This window comes from Crocuta crocuta, unplaced genomic scaffold, assembly GCF_008692635.1.
Source record: "Crocuta crocuta isolate KB4526 unplaced genomic scaffold, BGI_CrCroc_1.0 scaffold45, whole genome shotgun sequence".
NCBI classification, from domain to species: Eukaryota; Metazoa; Chordata; class Mammalia; order Carnivora; family Hyaenidae; genus Crocuta; species Crocuta crocuta.
In genome coordinates this window covers 3,723,857-3,739,697 of record NW_027530544.1, presented here as the reverse complement: position 1 = coordinate 3,739,697, position 15,841 = coordinate 3,723,857, and the positions used below count along the sequence as shown (strand labels likewise).

The following is a 15,841-nucleotide window of genomic DNA, read 5'->3' as shown; positions in this document are numbered from 1 at the left end:
TCTTTATTTTTATTTTTTTGATGTTTATTTAATTTTTAATTTTTATGAGACGGCAAGCATGAGCAGGGAAGGGGCAGAGAGAGAGGGAGACTCACGCAGATTCCACATGGTCATTGCACAGAGCCTAACACAGGGCTCAACCCCACGAAACCGTGAGATCATAACAGCAGCCAAAATCAAGAGTCAGATACTTAGCTGACTAAGCCACCCAGTCACCCCTATGTATTTGTTTTTGAGAGAGAGCACAAAGGGGGTTGGGGCAGAGAGAGGGAGACAGAGAATGCCAAGCAGGCTCTGCACAGTGCCAAAAGCAGGACTCTATCCTATGAATCGTGAGATTATGACCTGAGCTGAAATCAAGATCGGAAGCTTAATGGACTGAACCACCCAGAAGCCCCTAAGAATCTTTTTCAGTAAAATATAACAATGTTATCATAATTTAGTATTGTATACATTTTATAGGTTTTTTCAGATGTCTTAGTAATTGAATGAGATAGAACAGAGTACTTTTAATTGCTTACTTATTCTGAAATGTGTCTCCTGTTTCGTTCTCTCAGCAAACAATTTGGTTGTCTGTTATATGCCAGAATCTCTTAACAAGTGCTGAAGAAGGGAACTATGTTTGTTATAACACTTTAGGTTGTCTATGTAGAAATTGATTATTAAAAGTTGTGATGAACTCAAAAAGGATAGAATATTCTACAAATCCCATAGATTGTAAATTATCTAAACAATCCTTTCTCATTAATTTATTATACACTATTGGTTCCCAGAAAAGATTTGTGATTTTGGTATCAAAAAGATCTTAAATTGAATTTTATAAAATAAGAAAACTTAATTAAAGGGGACAGAGAAATAGATACACAGGCATTTGTCATACTTTCTCTGATGCATTAACTTGATTGTGGAAGAAGTAGTTTTGAAGCTGAAGAACTGCTTATAAGACCAGGACAGAAGTACAGAATAGTATTTAAGAAAAATGAGAAGGAACTTGAGTAAAAGAATGTATTAGTATTTTATTTCTCTGATTTCCCAGGGAGTTCTGTGTTCTGGGTAAATAATTTTCCCATAAAACCAGACCTTAACTTTAAAAAATATTTTGATGTAAACCTTTCTTTAAAAACTATCGCTTTTTTTTTTTTTTTTTGCCAAATATTTAGGGGACCTGAGAGAAACAACTTTTTCTAAAACTCATGGTTATTATGCTTAACATTAGTTATTGTACCATGCTTACAATATAGTGAATTTCATGTTCTGTCACTATCAGAGCTTATCATTTTAAATTATTTTTTATTTTTTAGTTTAGAGAAAGAATCATTTTTTTAATGTTAATTTATTTTTTGAGAGAGCAGGGTAGGGGTGTGAGGGGGCCAGAGGATCCAGAGTCAGCTCTGTGCTGACAGCAGTGAGCCCAGTTCAGGCTCAGACTTGTGGACTGTGAGATCATGATCTGAGCTGAAGTTGGACATTTAAGCAGTGAGCCATCCAGGTGCCCTAAAAGAGAGAATCTTAAGTAGGCTCCATACTCAGTATGAAGTCCGACACAGGGCTTAATCCCATGACCCCCGCATCATGACCTGAAAAGCTTGTCATTTTAACCAACTGAGCCACCCAGGTGCAAAGCTTGTCATTTTAAAATGAAATTTGTAATATATAAAATCTAGTATGAGAGAATTTAAAGCAAAAATGAACTATTGGGACCTCATCAAGATTAAAAGCTTCTGCACGGCAAAGGAAACAATCAACAAAACTAAAAGGCAACCGACGGAATGGGGAAAGTTATTTGCAAATGACATATCAGATAAAGGGCTAGTATCCAAAATCTATAAAGTACTCACCAAACTCCACACCTGAAAAAACAAATAATCGAGTAAAGAAATGGGTAGAAGATATGAATAGACACTTTTCCAAAGAAGACATCCAGATGGCCATGTGTCTACATGAAATGATGCTCAGCGTCCCTCATCATCAGGGAAATACAAATCAAAACCACACTGAGATACCACCTCACGCTGGTCAGAATGGATAAAATGAACACACCAGGAGGCTATAGATGCTGGTAAGGATGTGGAGAAATAGGAACCCTCTTGCACTGTTAGTGGGAATGCAAACTGGTGCAACCACTCTGGAAGACAGTGTGGAGGTTCCTCAAAAAATTAAAAATAGAACTACCCTATTACCCAGCAATAGCACTACTAAGAATTTACCCAAGGGATACAGGAGTGCTAATGCATAGGGGCACATGTACTCCAGTGTTAATCGCAGCACTTTCAACAATAGCCAAATTATGGAAAGAGCTTAAATGTCCATCAACTGACAAATGGATAAAGATGTGGACTACTACTAGGCAATGAGAAAGAATGAAATCTGGCCATTTGCAGCAACGTGGACGGAACTGGAGGATATTATGCTAAGTGAAATGAATCAGAGAAAGACAGATACCATATATTTTCACTCATGTGGATATTGAGAAACTTAACAGAAGACCAGGGGGGAGGGGAAAGGGGGAAACAGTTACAGAGAGGGAGGGAGGCAAACCATTAAGAGACTCTTAAATATTGAGAACAAACTGAGGGTTGATGGGGGCTGGGGGACAGGGGAAAGTGGGTGATGGGCATTGAGGAGGGCACTTGTTGGGATGAGCACTGGGTGTTGTATGGAAACCAATTTGACATATTTTTTAAAAATCTAGTATGGAGAGATAGTAAAAATCCTGAAGAATGAAAGTGACAGTGTGAGGGTGGGAAATCAGAGATAGCCAGGATGGTCAAGATGTTGTGGTGGTTATTGCCGTGTTATTTTGTTGTATGTCTCTGAGACTGCACTGTTCTTTCACTTCTATTTGGATTTGAAGAATAAAGAGAATTTTTAATTATTATTTTTAATGCTTTTTATTTTTGAGAGAGAGTACGTGCTAGTTAGGGGCAGTTGAGAGAGACACAGAATTGGAAGCAGGATCCAGGCTCCGAGCTGTCAGCACAGAGCCAGATGCAGGGCTCAAACTCAGAGAGGTGAGATCATGACCTGAGCCGGAGTCGGACACCTAACTGACTGAGCCACCCAGGCATCCCAGAATAAAGAGAATTTTAGAAGATCTCCTTCTCCACCCCCAGTTATAGTGAACTGACTCACAATAGATGAGAAATTTAAACCATCACCTCTACATTGTCTTTTGGGTTTTGCTGGTTTAGAAGATGGTTTAGATTGATTTAAGAATGTATGATGGGACACCTGGGTAGCTCAGGGCTCACTCAGGTAACGATCTCAAGGTTTGGTTTGTGAGTTCAGGCCTCACATCAGGCTCTGTGCTATCTGCATAGGCTCTGTGCTATCTGCACAGAGTCTGCTTGGGATTCTCTGTCTCCCCCCAACCCCTGTCTCTCTGCCCCTCCCCTGCTTGTTCTCTCTCTCTCTTTCAAAAAGAAACATTTTTTTTTAAAAATGTGTGATAAAACCTATAATCATTAGCTTAAAATTTGCTTTAATAAATTTGATAGTACATAGCAGTAGAGAATGGAGAAAATCATGTCTGCCTTTTCAGACAGTAAAACTTTTTCTCACTGAGAGGTGTCTGTATCTACTAATGGACCATGAGATTAACAAAGCGGATTAACTGAGGAGCTCCATTTGGTTTTAAAATTTTTTACTGAGAAATTCTCATTTAAATTTAAATTCTCTCTAAAACAGCTAAGAAAATCAAAATATGTTGAGTATTGTTTAGACTCTTAACTAATTTCTCCACTCATGATAAAGCCCAATTGCTGGGTCTGTATGCCATATTTCTTCAAAAGCAGGAGTGACAGGAGGCACGGTAAGTCATATGGAAATATTATTGCAGGCATTTTAGGATTTAAAGCTTGAAATTTAAAATCTTCGGTTGTAATCGTGCTCATATGTTGAGGAAGGAAAGCAAAAATATTTTATGATGGGGCGCCTGGGTGGCTCAGTCTGTTAAGCGTCCAACTTCAGCTCAGGTCATGGTCTCAGGTTCGTGGGTTCGAGCCCCACGTTGGGCTCTGTGCTGACTAGCCCCGCATTGGGCTCTGTGCTGACTGCCAGCTCAGAGCCTGGAGCCAGCTTCAGATTCTGTCTCCCTCTCTCTCCAACCCTCCCCTGATCACACTGTCTCTCTTTCTCTCAGAAATTAAAAACATTAAAATTAAAAAAAAAATTTATGATACTGATAGCAAGTGGGACTGCTAATGTCTAAGGCAAACAGATTTAACTGGTAGATCATCTTCTACCAAAAGATATTGAAAGGTTGTGAACAAGAACAGAGCCACATTTATACCAAGGGAGAAAATTTTGTGTATATTAATGTGCCATTTTCCACTGAGGGACTTTGTTCTTGGCATACCCCCTCTCAATGGCACTATTTAGTAACTTCCAGAAATTGAAAGGTATCACTTTTGGCAAAAATTTTAAAAAGAATAAAGTGGTGTTCAAATGAGGATGTTTGGTATGGGTAGCAGGTAGCCACGTCATTAGACATTTATAGTCTCACTGGGTTCCAGACACCATTTTGGATACTGGGATTATAGTGGTGAGTAAAACAACAAAAACAAAATTACATGGTTTTACTTAAAACAGATTACAAATTGGAAGAGCCACTGGTTTTCTGAGGCCAGGTGAATTTTACTCAGTGTCTTTTATACAAATATGGTTGTTATTCTGGCCTTAAAAAAGGAAGAAAAATTAAATAGAAAATGTCCCAAGAATTTTTCTGTCTTTAGACTTATAAACATGCTAGATTTTTCAGTCTTCTTATTCACAAGTCAGTGTTTCATCCATGAAATCCACCTTGAATCAAGGCTTGAATGAACAGTGCAAGGCAGCAGTACCTCCCATGCCAGAAAACGATGACCTAGGACTCCTTAACTCTTCATAAAAGGGCTTTTATACAGTCAGGGATGACATCCGTTTCACATTAAGTTACTTGGGCCAGATTTGTTCCTTACAGAGCCTTTCCTTGTGGTTGCTATGCCACAGAAAGCTATTGAGCTGCCATGGGCTTTGGCACTTGGATCCTCTTATTTGTTATCAACGTATGTGGAAAAATACCTGGTGCTCTGTTGTTTTTGGTTATGTTTTATATAAAATGCTTAACATCTTTTTGTTATTTATTTTATGTTAGAAATATTTTGAATCTTGTTATAAAAGATTTTGTGTTGTTTTGTTTTTCACTGTGTTAACGTGCATATTATTTTGTGACTTGGAGGGGCCCGAAAATTTTAAATTGGCCAGAGATAAAACTTTCTCTTCTCACTGACTCTCTCATCAGGAAGCTGTAACACCCCCTTCCATTCTCATGCCAAATGTTTCTCTTTATAACTCTGTTGTAGAGACTTTGAAGCATTGTTGACCACTTTGGCAGTTTGCCCAGAACCCAAATATCCTGTATAATTTACATAATAATTACCATTGATTTACATACAGTACAGGCTGAATTGTCTTCCTGAACTTAAAGTAAAAAAAAATTTTTTTTAATTAAGGCCTTTTTCCCTTTACCTCTCCTGTTTTCTCAGTTTGAGAAAGGGTCATAGCTGTGTTTACAGGCCCTAATCAGTTTCCACAGGCCTTTGTATTTCCTAAGCTGTTTCCTAGATATTTGTATCCTGTGTGGACACAATTTCAAAGCCCCCACCTCCAGTATTGTTTTCTCTCTTACTTGCTGTGTTCCTCCTGATCTGATCTCCTTTTCTTTGTTTCTTTTCTTCACATCATATTCTATCTCATTTCTTCTTTCCTCAATAATGAAAAAAAAAAAGGTTATTTATTTTTACTCTGCCATGCATCTGATGAGAGAGTCAGTTTAATGTATGGATATGAAACAAATGATTGATAAATTAAAATACATGAAACCCCAATGTGAGCTTCTCTCTGGCACTTCCTAAATCAGGCCTGCAATAGTCTCAACCTCAAGAAGCCCAGGAAGATAAGGTTGATTTCTTTGTCACTGCCTTCCTTCTCCATACCCATTCTAATATATTTCTCCAATAAATGTTTTAGGAGTGTGCTCAACAATAGTTTAGTAGTCCTAGAATAAATAACCTTAGAGATCCTAGTCTGAACCAGACTTGAAATTCTGTGCTAGATGACTTGAAAACTTATATTGCTCTTTTTCTCTTAAATAAAAGGGAGGCTGGGAATGTGACAGGTAGACATTTATATGGTTCAGAAGTGTTTAAAGATAAACAGCATAGAATCCTCCTCCCACTGTATTTCCTGTTTGCCAAGTTCCCTAGCCTTCATAACCAAGGCTACTATATATGTGTGATGTGTATCCTTCTTAAATATTATACGTATACAAATAGATAATATATCCTTGTATGTACTTTATTATATACAAAAATTTACGGAATTATGTACTAGATTCTAAACCTTGAATTTTTTACTTAATAAATCCTGGAACTTTTTCCATATAAGAATATAGAGAGTTTTCATATTTTATTTTTTACAACCACATAATATTAAATTTTATTCATTTTCCATGATTTATTTAACCAGTCCTATACTGATTGATATTTATGGCATATGTATATAAAACATAAAACTTTTATCCTATGTGCCAGTTTGAAATTGAAAATAAAGTTGTACTCATGCTAGCAGAGAGCACTTAATGAACTCTGTTAGATGTCAGCTTTGGAGAAGGGACAGAGTGCTGAGATCTTACTTAACTAGCTTCCAAGGTTTTACTAATGATTTTTATCATTCTTAGTCACATTGTACTTTCCTACAATTAATGATAACATTCTAATAACCTTTTCAAGTATAGGAAAAAGTGTCATAATTTCTGGTGACCATTGTTTACATTAAAAGGCATTACCTTGGGGTGCCTGAGTGGCTTAGTTAATTAAGCATCCAACTTTGGCTCAGGTCATGATCTCACAGTTCATGGGTTCAAGCCCCGCATCTGGGCTCTGTGCTGACAGCTCAGAGTCTGCAGCCTGCTTTGGATTCTGTGTCTCCATCTCTCTCTGCTCCTCCCCTATCCCCCATGCTCTGTCTCTCTCTGTCTCTCAAAAATAAACAAACATTTAAAAAATAAATAGGAATTAAAGGCATTGCCTTTTTTAAGTTAGTATTATGTTTTTAAAATTTGTTTTGTTTTTATCCTTTTTTTTTAAACTAGATCCTTACAATAAATGAGGATGGATCACTTGGTTTGAAAACCCCTAAATCTCACGTTTGTGAGCACTGCAATGCTGCCTTTAGAACGAACTATCACTTACAGAGACATGTCTTCATTCATACAGGTATTTCTTGAGTTAAAATGGGCTTATGGCCATTAAGAGATTATTATCTTTGCTATTTTCATCTTTGTGTAAATGTCATTCATTTCTAAGACTGTAGCTAACCTGGTATTTCAAATCAGAGATTTCATAGGCCAGAATATCAGAAGGAAACCAGGAAAAACTTTAAATGAGAAAACAGTGGGCATGGATGTGTGTAATTAATTATAATTATAATATTATATATAATATAATTAAACACTTATCTGGCTTAATGTGTTTTCAGCAAGAGAAACCGTTAAAGAATGTATTATTAAAAGCCTATCAACATTTATTTTGCTCTGAAAGATGTCCAGATGGAGTTTGAAATATGAAATTGGTAATCAGATACTAAAAAATGATAATTAAGAACATGACATTGTAGATAGCAGAACTAAAGACTAATCACAGATCCTTGAGGAAACAGACTAGACACGCAGGTTAAATTAAGGAATATGGGGTGGGAAGATAGAGTAGTAAAGTAGCTTTGATGAATTACTGGGACAATGTAGTATCCCAGAAACTAAAAGAAGAGCCAGTTCCAGGGAGGGTATAATCAGCAATGGCACAATCTTCATAGAGGATAGAGAGGGATAGAGAACTGAGGAAGAACCATTAGAATACATAGCAAAGAGAGCATGAGAAACTTTTAAGAAAGCAGAGTATAAGGGTTAAAGCACAAGTGGGTGGTGGAGAATTTGAGACATGGGGCAAACTACTCTTTTAAGAAGGTATGCTAAAAAGGAAGGAGAGAATAATAAGGTGGGGGAGTGTTTCAGGATTCTGGAAAGTTTGCAAAGAGCAGACCTGAAGAATACGTACAAGGAAAGGTTCCAGTAGAGAAGGAATGATTGAAGAGACAAGATTTAAAAAAAAAAAAAAAAAAAAGTTTGAAAGTTCTGAAGGTCCTGGAGAAAATAATTGAAAGGGCAAAAAGGGATAGTTAGCCATGGAGAACAAGGTGGGTGGATCTTCTTTTGGATAAAAAGGAAGAAGAGATGTTTAAGATACCATAGATAACCTGTAGAGTTCTTTCTAGCCTCCTGATTTTAAATTGTTTTTTTCTCTCCCTTCTTCCCTCTCTCCCTCTCATTCTCCCTTCCTTTCCTTTTTTCTCTTTCCTTCTTCCTCTTTCCCTTTCGTTTTCCTTTTCTTTACTTTTCCCTTTTTTCAGAGATAGAGCAGATTTGATCTCATCTTTCTATGATTATGAGAATGTGAATTTTCTAATTGTGGGGGGAAACTTAGAAAATACAATTCTGTTAAATTATTGTATGGATAATTTGGAATTTTCTGGAATTTGGGCTTTCAAGATTTATCTTTCCTCAGAAACAGTAACTATGAACTGTGTTTTATCCAGTAACTAATTTGTGGATATGAAATTATTTTAAGGTGAAAAACCATTTCAGTGTAGTCAATGTGACATGCGTTTCATACAGAAGTACCTGCTACAGAGACATGAGAAGATTCATACTGGTGAGTGTTGCCACCCTTCGTAGGGTCATTACGTTTATCATTCCAAATATAGGGAAGAATTTTAACAAATAGCAGCAACTGCTTGCCATTTCACCCATTTTGTTTCCTAAGAGTATGCATTACAGCTCAGATTTTTCCTTCTGATAAATCAGTCTTAAGTGTTAAGACTTGGCTTGGATTTATGTCCACGCCCAATAAATTACTTTAAAATAGGAGTTTCATAATAACTTAAAATGTATTTAAAATAATATAAGAAGATTTTTGTGAACTAGTTTTTCCTAAGATCTTTAAAAAGTTTAGGGTTAGATATAATTATCATTCATATTAACTAGTCTGGGGGAAGAAGCAAAATGCCTGAGCCCTAAGATACTTTGCCTTTTTTCCTTACTATTTCATGTATGTAACTTACTATATCAAGAGAGCTGTAATCCTAATAAATTGGAGAATTCAGTTTTTCAGCTAAGTTGTTAATGATTTAGAAACAAATATTTCAGAAGATCACTTACAAAGGAATCCGTACCTTAAAAAGTTAAGTTTTATTTTAGAGCAAATGTTATTTGCTTTCATTTCATTTATTTTTTTTGACAAATGTAAAACCAAGTTTTATATATAACCTTGATTTAGTAGACTGTTAGCTTTTGACTTTGATGTCTGTAAGCATGGTGAAAAGTGTTTCTTTAGAATTTACTTCTAGTCTTTTGCCTTGTTGTGATGGAACAAAAGCAGAGTTGGTGAATTTGTATCACTTTGATTCTCACATTTAAGTAGAATTGGGAATGATTGTGATACATGAATATTGAAAATACTAATATTCTTCATATTTTTCTATATTAAGTAATTAAGCAGGTATCTGCCTGATGTTTTTATTTAGATGTTTTCTCAAGGTGCCTATAGTACCTATTAAAGGGCATCATGGACAGTTTGTCATATAAAAGAAGCAACTTCTGCCTAATAACTTTCCTTTCTTTTTGCCCCTGACAAAGAAGCATGAATGTGGCTAGTCTCCTTAAATAAAACTTCAACTGTGCAGCATGTGTATATACTTTAAAGGTCTACTTTTCAGAAATCATTATGCACAACATCTATTTCAGTTTCTTAAGAAAACATGTACTCATCACTTCCAGATGGAAGGGAGTGTAATTGGCACTTTGGGAGAAAGAACAACTTTATTCTGTACAGTAATAAAACCTGGTCAGATAATGACATACTGCTTAAATAATTTTGTATGTTCTTAATACCTATTAGTTTTTAATGATTTACTCATCTGTTCAACAAAAATTTACTGAGCCTTCAGTATTTTTCAGGTATCAGAAATACAGAGCTAATATAAGTTAGTTTCCATGGAATTTATATTCTAAAAATGTTCTTTTTTAATGTTTACTTATTTTTGAGAGAGAGCGCGGGCACGCAAGCATGAGTGAGGGAGGGAGAAAGAGAGAGAGAGAGACAGGCAGACAGACACACAGAGAGACACAGAATCTGAAGCAGGATCCAGGCTCTGAGCTGTCAGCCCAGAGCACAAACTGTGAAATGATGACCTGAACCAAAGTTGGACACTCAACTAACCGAGCCACCCAGGTGCCCCTGGAATTTATGTTCTAATGGGAGAGATATACATATAAACAAGCACAATGTGATAAGTGTTGTATAGTTTTATACAACATGTTGTGCTCTTGAGCAAGAGTCAGATGTGCTAGCTGTTCAAGGGTATGTAGGGAAGGCAGCACAGAAAAACTGCAGGAGGCTCAGTTGAGAGAGAGAAAGAGAGTGTGTGTGTCTGACAAAAAGATTTTTGAAACAGTACTTTCCCTTATCGCACTCTGCTGTTTTCTGTTCCTTTCCAGTAAACTTTTCTTTAATATGCTGGTTACAACTCTCTAATCTCACTGGAAAAACAACTGGGCTAGACCATGGGGGGTATCTTGGATTTAAACAGGGTTTAATGGGTATTTAATATTTATTGATAATTTACTAAGACCAGATATTGTGCTAAGTATTTTGTTAAATATCTGTTTTCACATTAATCTTGAAAGAGAGGAACTGTTACTATCAGTTGAGGAAGTAATACGAAGCACACAGAAGAAGTTGAGAAACTTAGTTCTAAGTTTATATAATCTGGTAAATATATGATAGAGCTAAGATTCTGTCTTAACTCTGCGACTCCAGATATACATGTGAAATCACTTACCCGCAGAATGGGACTAGAAGCAGAACAGTATCTTTGAGCTTTTTTGAGTTTTTCTTGCTCTGCCACTAAGCCACTTATGGCTTAGTCTTCCTAAGTTATTTAGTAAATATCTTCCTAAGATATTTAGTAAAAATCTTTCTAAGATGTTTAGTAATATCTAAAAAAGGACAGAAGCAAAGGCTGGGTTTCTCGTCTTATAGAGAATACAGTTAGAAGATAAGAAATTAAGACCAAACCAGTAACTATGGTTCCTTAACAGAGAAAAGTTTCTTTTGAAGAGAGACTCAGTTTTGCTTCACTGTTCACCCCACCTTACCACCCGCCCCCCCCCAACCGATGGAATTGATAAAAAGGGAATTGATTTTCCTTCTTCATTTTCTTGGTTCTTTTTATGGACTCTTTCTGAAGACAGTAAGATATTTTTTTTGTCTTGTAATGGAGATACCTGTAGGCTGTACCTGTCTAGGAATGTATACTTAGAACCACAAATATGTTCTCTACATTTATTATTCTGTCCTTACTGTTCTTCTTGCATGTTTTTAAATGGCTTTTATTGTGGGGGGGGGGCAGTATCCTAAAGTTTGCTCATGTCAAGTCTTTCTCTGTAGGTCCTTTCTTTCTTTCTTTGAAAAATTTTTTTAAAATATTTTTACTTATTTCTGAGAGAGAGAGAGACAGCACGAGCAGGGGAGGGTCAGAGAGGGAGACACAGAATCCGAAGCAGGCTCCAAGCTTTGAGCTAGCTGTCAGCACAGAGCCCGACGTGCGGCTCGAACCCACAAACCATGAGATCATGACCTGAGCCGAAGTCGGACGTTTAACCGACTGAGCCACCCAGGTGCCCCTGTAGGTTCTTAATTTTAGAAGAATGCATCGAAATAGTTATGGCATAAGAGATTTTGTGTATGTCTATCCATTTTTAAATTGTCGAAAAGGTAATGAATCATTTATTTACTCATCCTCAAAGGTCATGTCATGAGAAGAACTGTTAGTTCCTAGAGGCTCAGTTTTCCTTAGAGCCTCCCTCATTCTGCTATCTCCTCTGGCCTTCCTAGTCTCCAAGCCTGTACTCTGTTCTCTTTGCAACATGATTAAAAATCATCACCTGGTTGGCTGCTTTTGCCACCAATTAAATCTGTGGCTTTTAAAAACCAAGAATCCAGCTTGATTTGCTTTTCACATAGAAAATTATATAACTCAGCCTGGACAGTTTATCTCTTAATAATGTTTCCACAATGTGGCTTAGCCTATGAAATATCATTTTAAGGGGGAGTACTTTTTCATCTAGAGGCTGATATCTGAAATTCTGGTTAAAGCTTTAGCCTAAAGCATTGAAAACGGCAAATATTCTTGGGATTGTTATTTTTGGCATTTATGGAAGATTTCTGTCTTCTTTGTGAATGTATTATAGGTCCTTTACTTATGATATGTTTGGGATTATGGAAGAGAAAGTGAAGACTTGAAGCCAAGATTGAACATAAACATCTTAATTGATCATTTTGTTTAGGGTCATGTACATACCAAGGTTAAACATCTGTTGTCAATGACAGATTTACGATGTCATCAGGTACTTTTATCTGCGGTGTCTTTTACTTTTCATTTTCAAATGCATATATAGACTAAATTTTAGAATAACATATATCCAGTTATGTTCTTTTCTAGGCACCTTGTCACGCTTTTACTCTAAGGAAGTGCCAGTCTTAACTGCCACGGGGAGAGGGAGTATGGGTTTGAAGTGTAAAGAACTTAGTCTAATTTTTGATATTTCATTTTCTTTTATTTAAGTTTATTTATTTTGAGAGAGAGAGAAAAAAAATCCCAAGCAGGCTCCATGCTATCAGTACAAAACCTGATGTGGAGCTCGGTCTCACGAACCTTGCATATCATTAATTTCTTTTCCTTTTTATTTATTTTTTAAGGCTTTGGGGGCCTCTGGGTGGCTTGGTTGGCTGAGTGTCCAACTTTGGCTCAGATCATGATCTTGAGTTTGTGAGTTTGAGCCCCACCTCAGGATCTGTGCTGACAGCTCAGAGCCTGGAGCCTGCTTCAGATTCTGTCTCCCTCTCTCTCTGCCCCTCACCCATTCACACTCAGTCCTTCTCTCTCCTAAAAATAAAATAACATTAAGAAAAAAAATTTTGTGGGTTGGAGGCGCCCGGGTGGCTCAGTCAGTTAAGCGTCTGACTTCGGCTCAGGTCATAATCTCACAGTTTGTGTGTTCCAGCCCCACGTTGGGCTCTGTGCTAACAGCTAGCTCAGAGCCTGGAGCCTGTTTCAGATTCTGTGTCTCCCTCTCTCTCTCTGACCCTCCCCTGCTCGTGCTGTCTGTCTCTCTCTCAGAAATAAATAAAATGTTAAAAAAATTATAAAAGGAAAAAAAATTTTTAAAGCTTTAGTTCTTCATACACATAATTCTGTAGATAAAACATAGGAAGAAACTGGAAAACCTGTCACCTGAGTTAGCACTCTTTACACTTGAAACATGTTGAGCTTCTTTTATTCTTTTATTTATGACTTTTATTCGTAACCATGTTAAAAGGCTGAACGATAGCATTTTCTTTTTTTTTTTTTTTAAACCAGTTGGGCTAGTGGGGTGGAGTAAGAGTGTTGATTCACCTTTGACTAAATTAACTCAACACTTTGTATTTCCTTCTTTATAGCTCAGTTATAAATAAAACTTAAACTTTTTTTCTCTGGCCTATAGTTTATTAGCTATAATAGAGTGAGGTCTTATTAAAGGAAAATGTTACAGACATAGAGCTTAACTTATTTGTGGAGATGAAGGAACTGAATACTGTTTTCGCTACTGAGGATGTTGCTTGCACTGTTTGCTGCTGGCCTTATGATTGCTGAAGCTAGATAGCACTGCCATGGGCAGAGCCTGCCAAGAAAGATTAAGCAGAGAACTACAGATTGCTGTGACTGACATTCTCGGGTTTAACAAAGCCAGAAACCAGATTTTTTTCCCTCTGTAAAACTGTTGATAATTCCCACTAAAAGATTTGATTACACATAAAATACATATAAAAGCTCTACCACTATATAACCAAGCATCCCAGTTAAGATCTAAAAGAAATCATATACACACCCACACATACACATGTGTACATACATATATAAATAAATAAAATTATGCCATACTTTCTTTTTTAAAGGTTGTTTTTATTTGTTCAGAGAAGTCATTATGAAAATTAACACTATTTTCACATTCTGCATTAGTACTGAAATATGGAGAACCAGAGGCTTTAAAATGAAAGTTGCCTAGTTTTCAATTAGTGTGTATATTTTGTGTATGTGAGTATCCCTTCCCCTCAAATCCATGTGAAGTGTTCTTTGTTAGTTCATAGTGTCTGTAGTTTAAAAAAAGTTTATCATTTGTTTTGACAGTCTCTGTTGTAACAAATTGGGAATCTCTTGAAGTCTCATTTTTATATTTGTATCATTATTGAATGAATGAACTTGTGAGATATGACTCACAGTTTGACAAGTCGTATACAAACAAGTACAAACAATGTGTGCTTGAGGTGTTCGGATGAAATAGGCCAGTAAGGATTCAGATTGGTGGCTTTATGGAAGACGTAAAACTTATATGGAAGATGTTACTTTTCCATGTGTTATATGGCAGTTAAGTGTCATCATGGGAATGATAGGTGGTAGAGCAGAAGCATGATGATGCCAGGACCAGGAGAAAAATCTGGTGTACTGAAGTTGGGAATGTTTGGGCAAAGATTGGTAAGCAGATATGCAGATAATAGATTCAGAAACACAGAGTGACAGATGTTTGAAAGACATCAGGACAATTGCATATAATAGTGTGTCCTGCTAGGTATGTTAGATATGCTAGGTTAAAACAACCAAAGGGAGGCAGGTACTTTAAATATTTTAAAAGCTAGAAACTCCTAAGAATTCAGTATCATAAACCTAATAATAATGTCAAATACATTTATTGAATACCTCTTCTCTTCCAGGAACTGAATAGTACATAAATTATCTCACTTTATCATCACAGCAGTCCTTCAAGGAGAGGGTACTATTCTTCCTTTTATTTTTACAGATAAAGAAACTGAGGGTCAAAATGATTAAGTAATAACTTGCCTCAGTGTGCACAGTTGGTTAACAACACAGTCCAGGTCTTCAGTGTTCATGCTCTTAGCCAGTATGCTATTGAAGTACCGAGAAATTTTGAGTTGACAAAAAACTTTTGATTTTAAACATGGAGGTTTTAATTTTGTTCAGATAAGTGCAGAGCCATTCACAGACCTGGCCTGACAGCTTGCAGGTAACTGGAATGCCTGCCTGAAATGAAGTTTGTGGATGTAGGCGTAAGAGTAGATCCCACCTGGTATGAAGTAAACAAGGGCAAGATGGACAGAGTGTAAATGGCCATTCTGAATAGAGTGGAAAAGGGGGTGGGGTAGAGTGGGGGTAAAGACTAGAAAGCTTGATTTTAGAATTGTCAAATCTTGATGCCAAGCTACGATGTGACAGATTTATATCCTGTAAGCATTATAAAATATCAGGGCATTTAAATCCCATGTTAGAAGTATATTATCGGTCTGTGAAGAAAACTGGAAATTTAGTAAATGTGTTACTTTTTTTTACTAACTGTTTAGACCTAATATAGAGGATAATTTATTCAGGTAATTGCAAATTTGTTAATCAAGTTAACTTTTAGGTATTATAAAAAGCTTTTTAAAAAAATGAAACAACATTAAGCTTCAAAAAATGTAATATTACTTCAGTTTTGACCGGTTTGTGAGAAGTAGGCAAAACTCGGAAACCATGGAGTATTGCACTGAAACAGAGTTACGTTTTTTGGACTTTAGATCCTCTTCATTTTTTTTTTTTTTTATTTTTAAATTAAGTATTTTGCTAGAGAGAGAGAGAGAGAGAGCAAGCAGGGAAG

The 15,841-nt window shown here is 36.4% G+C and overlaps 1 protein-coding gene across 4 annotated transcripts in view; it reads left to right on the top strand.

Moving 5' to 3' along the window:
* The window catches only part of ZNF148 (zinc finger protein 148), a 131,324-nt gene that overhangs the window by 87,871 nt on the left and 27,612 nt on the right, over positions 1-15,841 (top strand). For all 4 annotated transcript variants that reach the window (XM_077767635.1, XM_077767633.1, XM_077767632.1 and 1 more), the window contains 2 exons: positions 7,133-7,256; positions 8,664-8,747. In XM_077767635.1, coding sequence (XP_077623761.1) covers positions 7,133-7,256; positions 8,664-8,747 — 208 coding nt within the window. The remainder of the gene's footprint in view (positions 1-7,132; positions 7,257-8,663; positions 8,748-15,841) is intronic.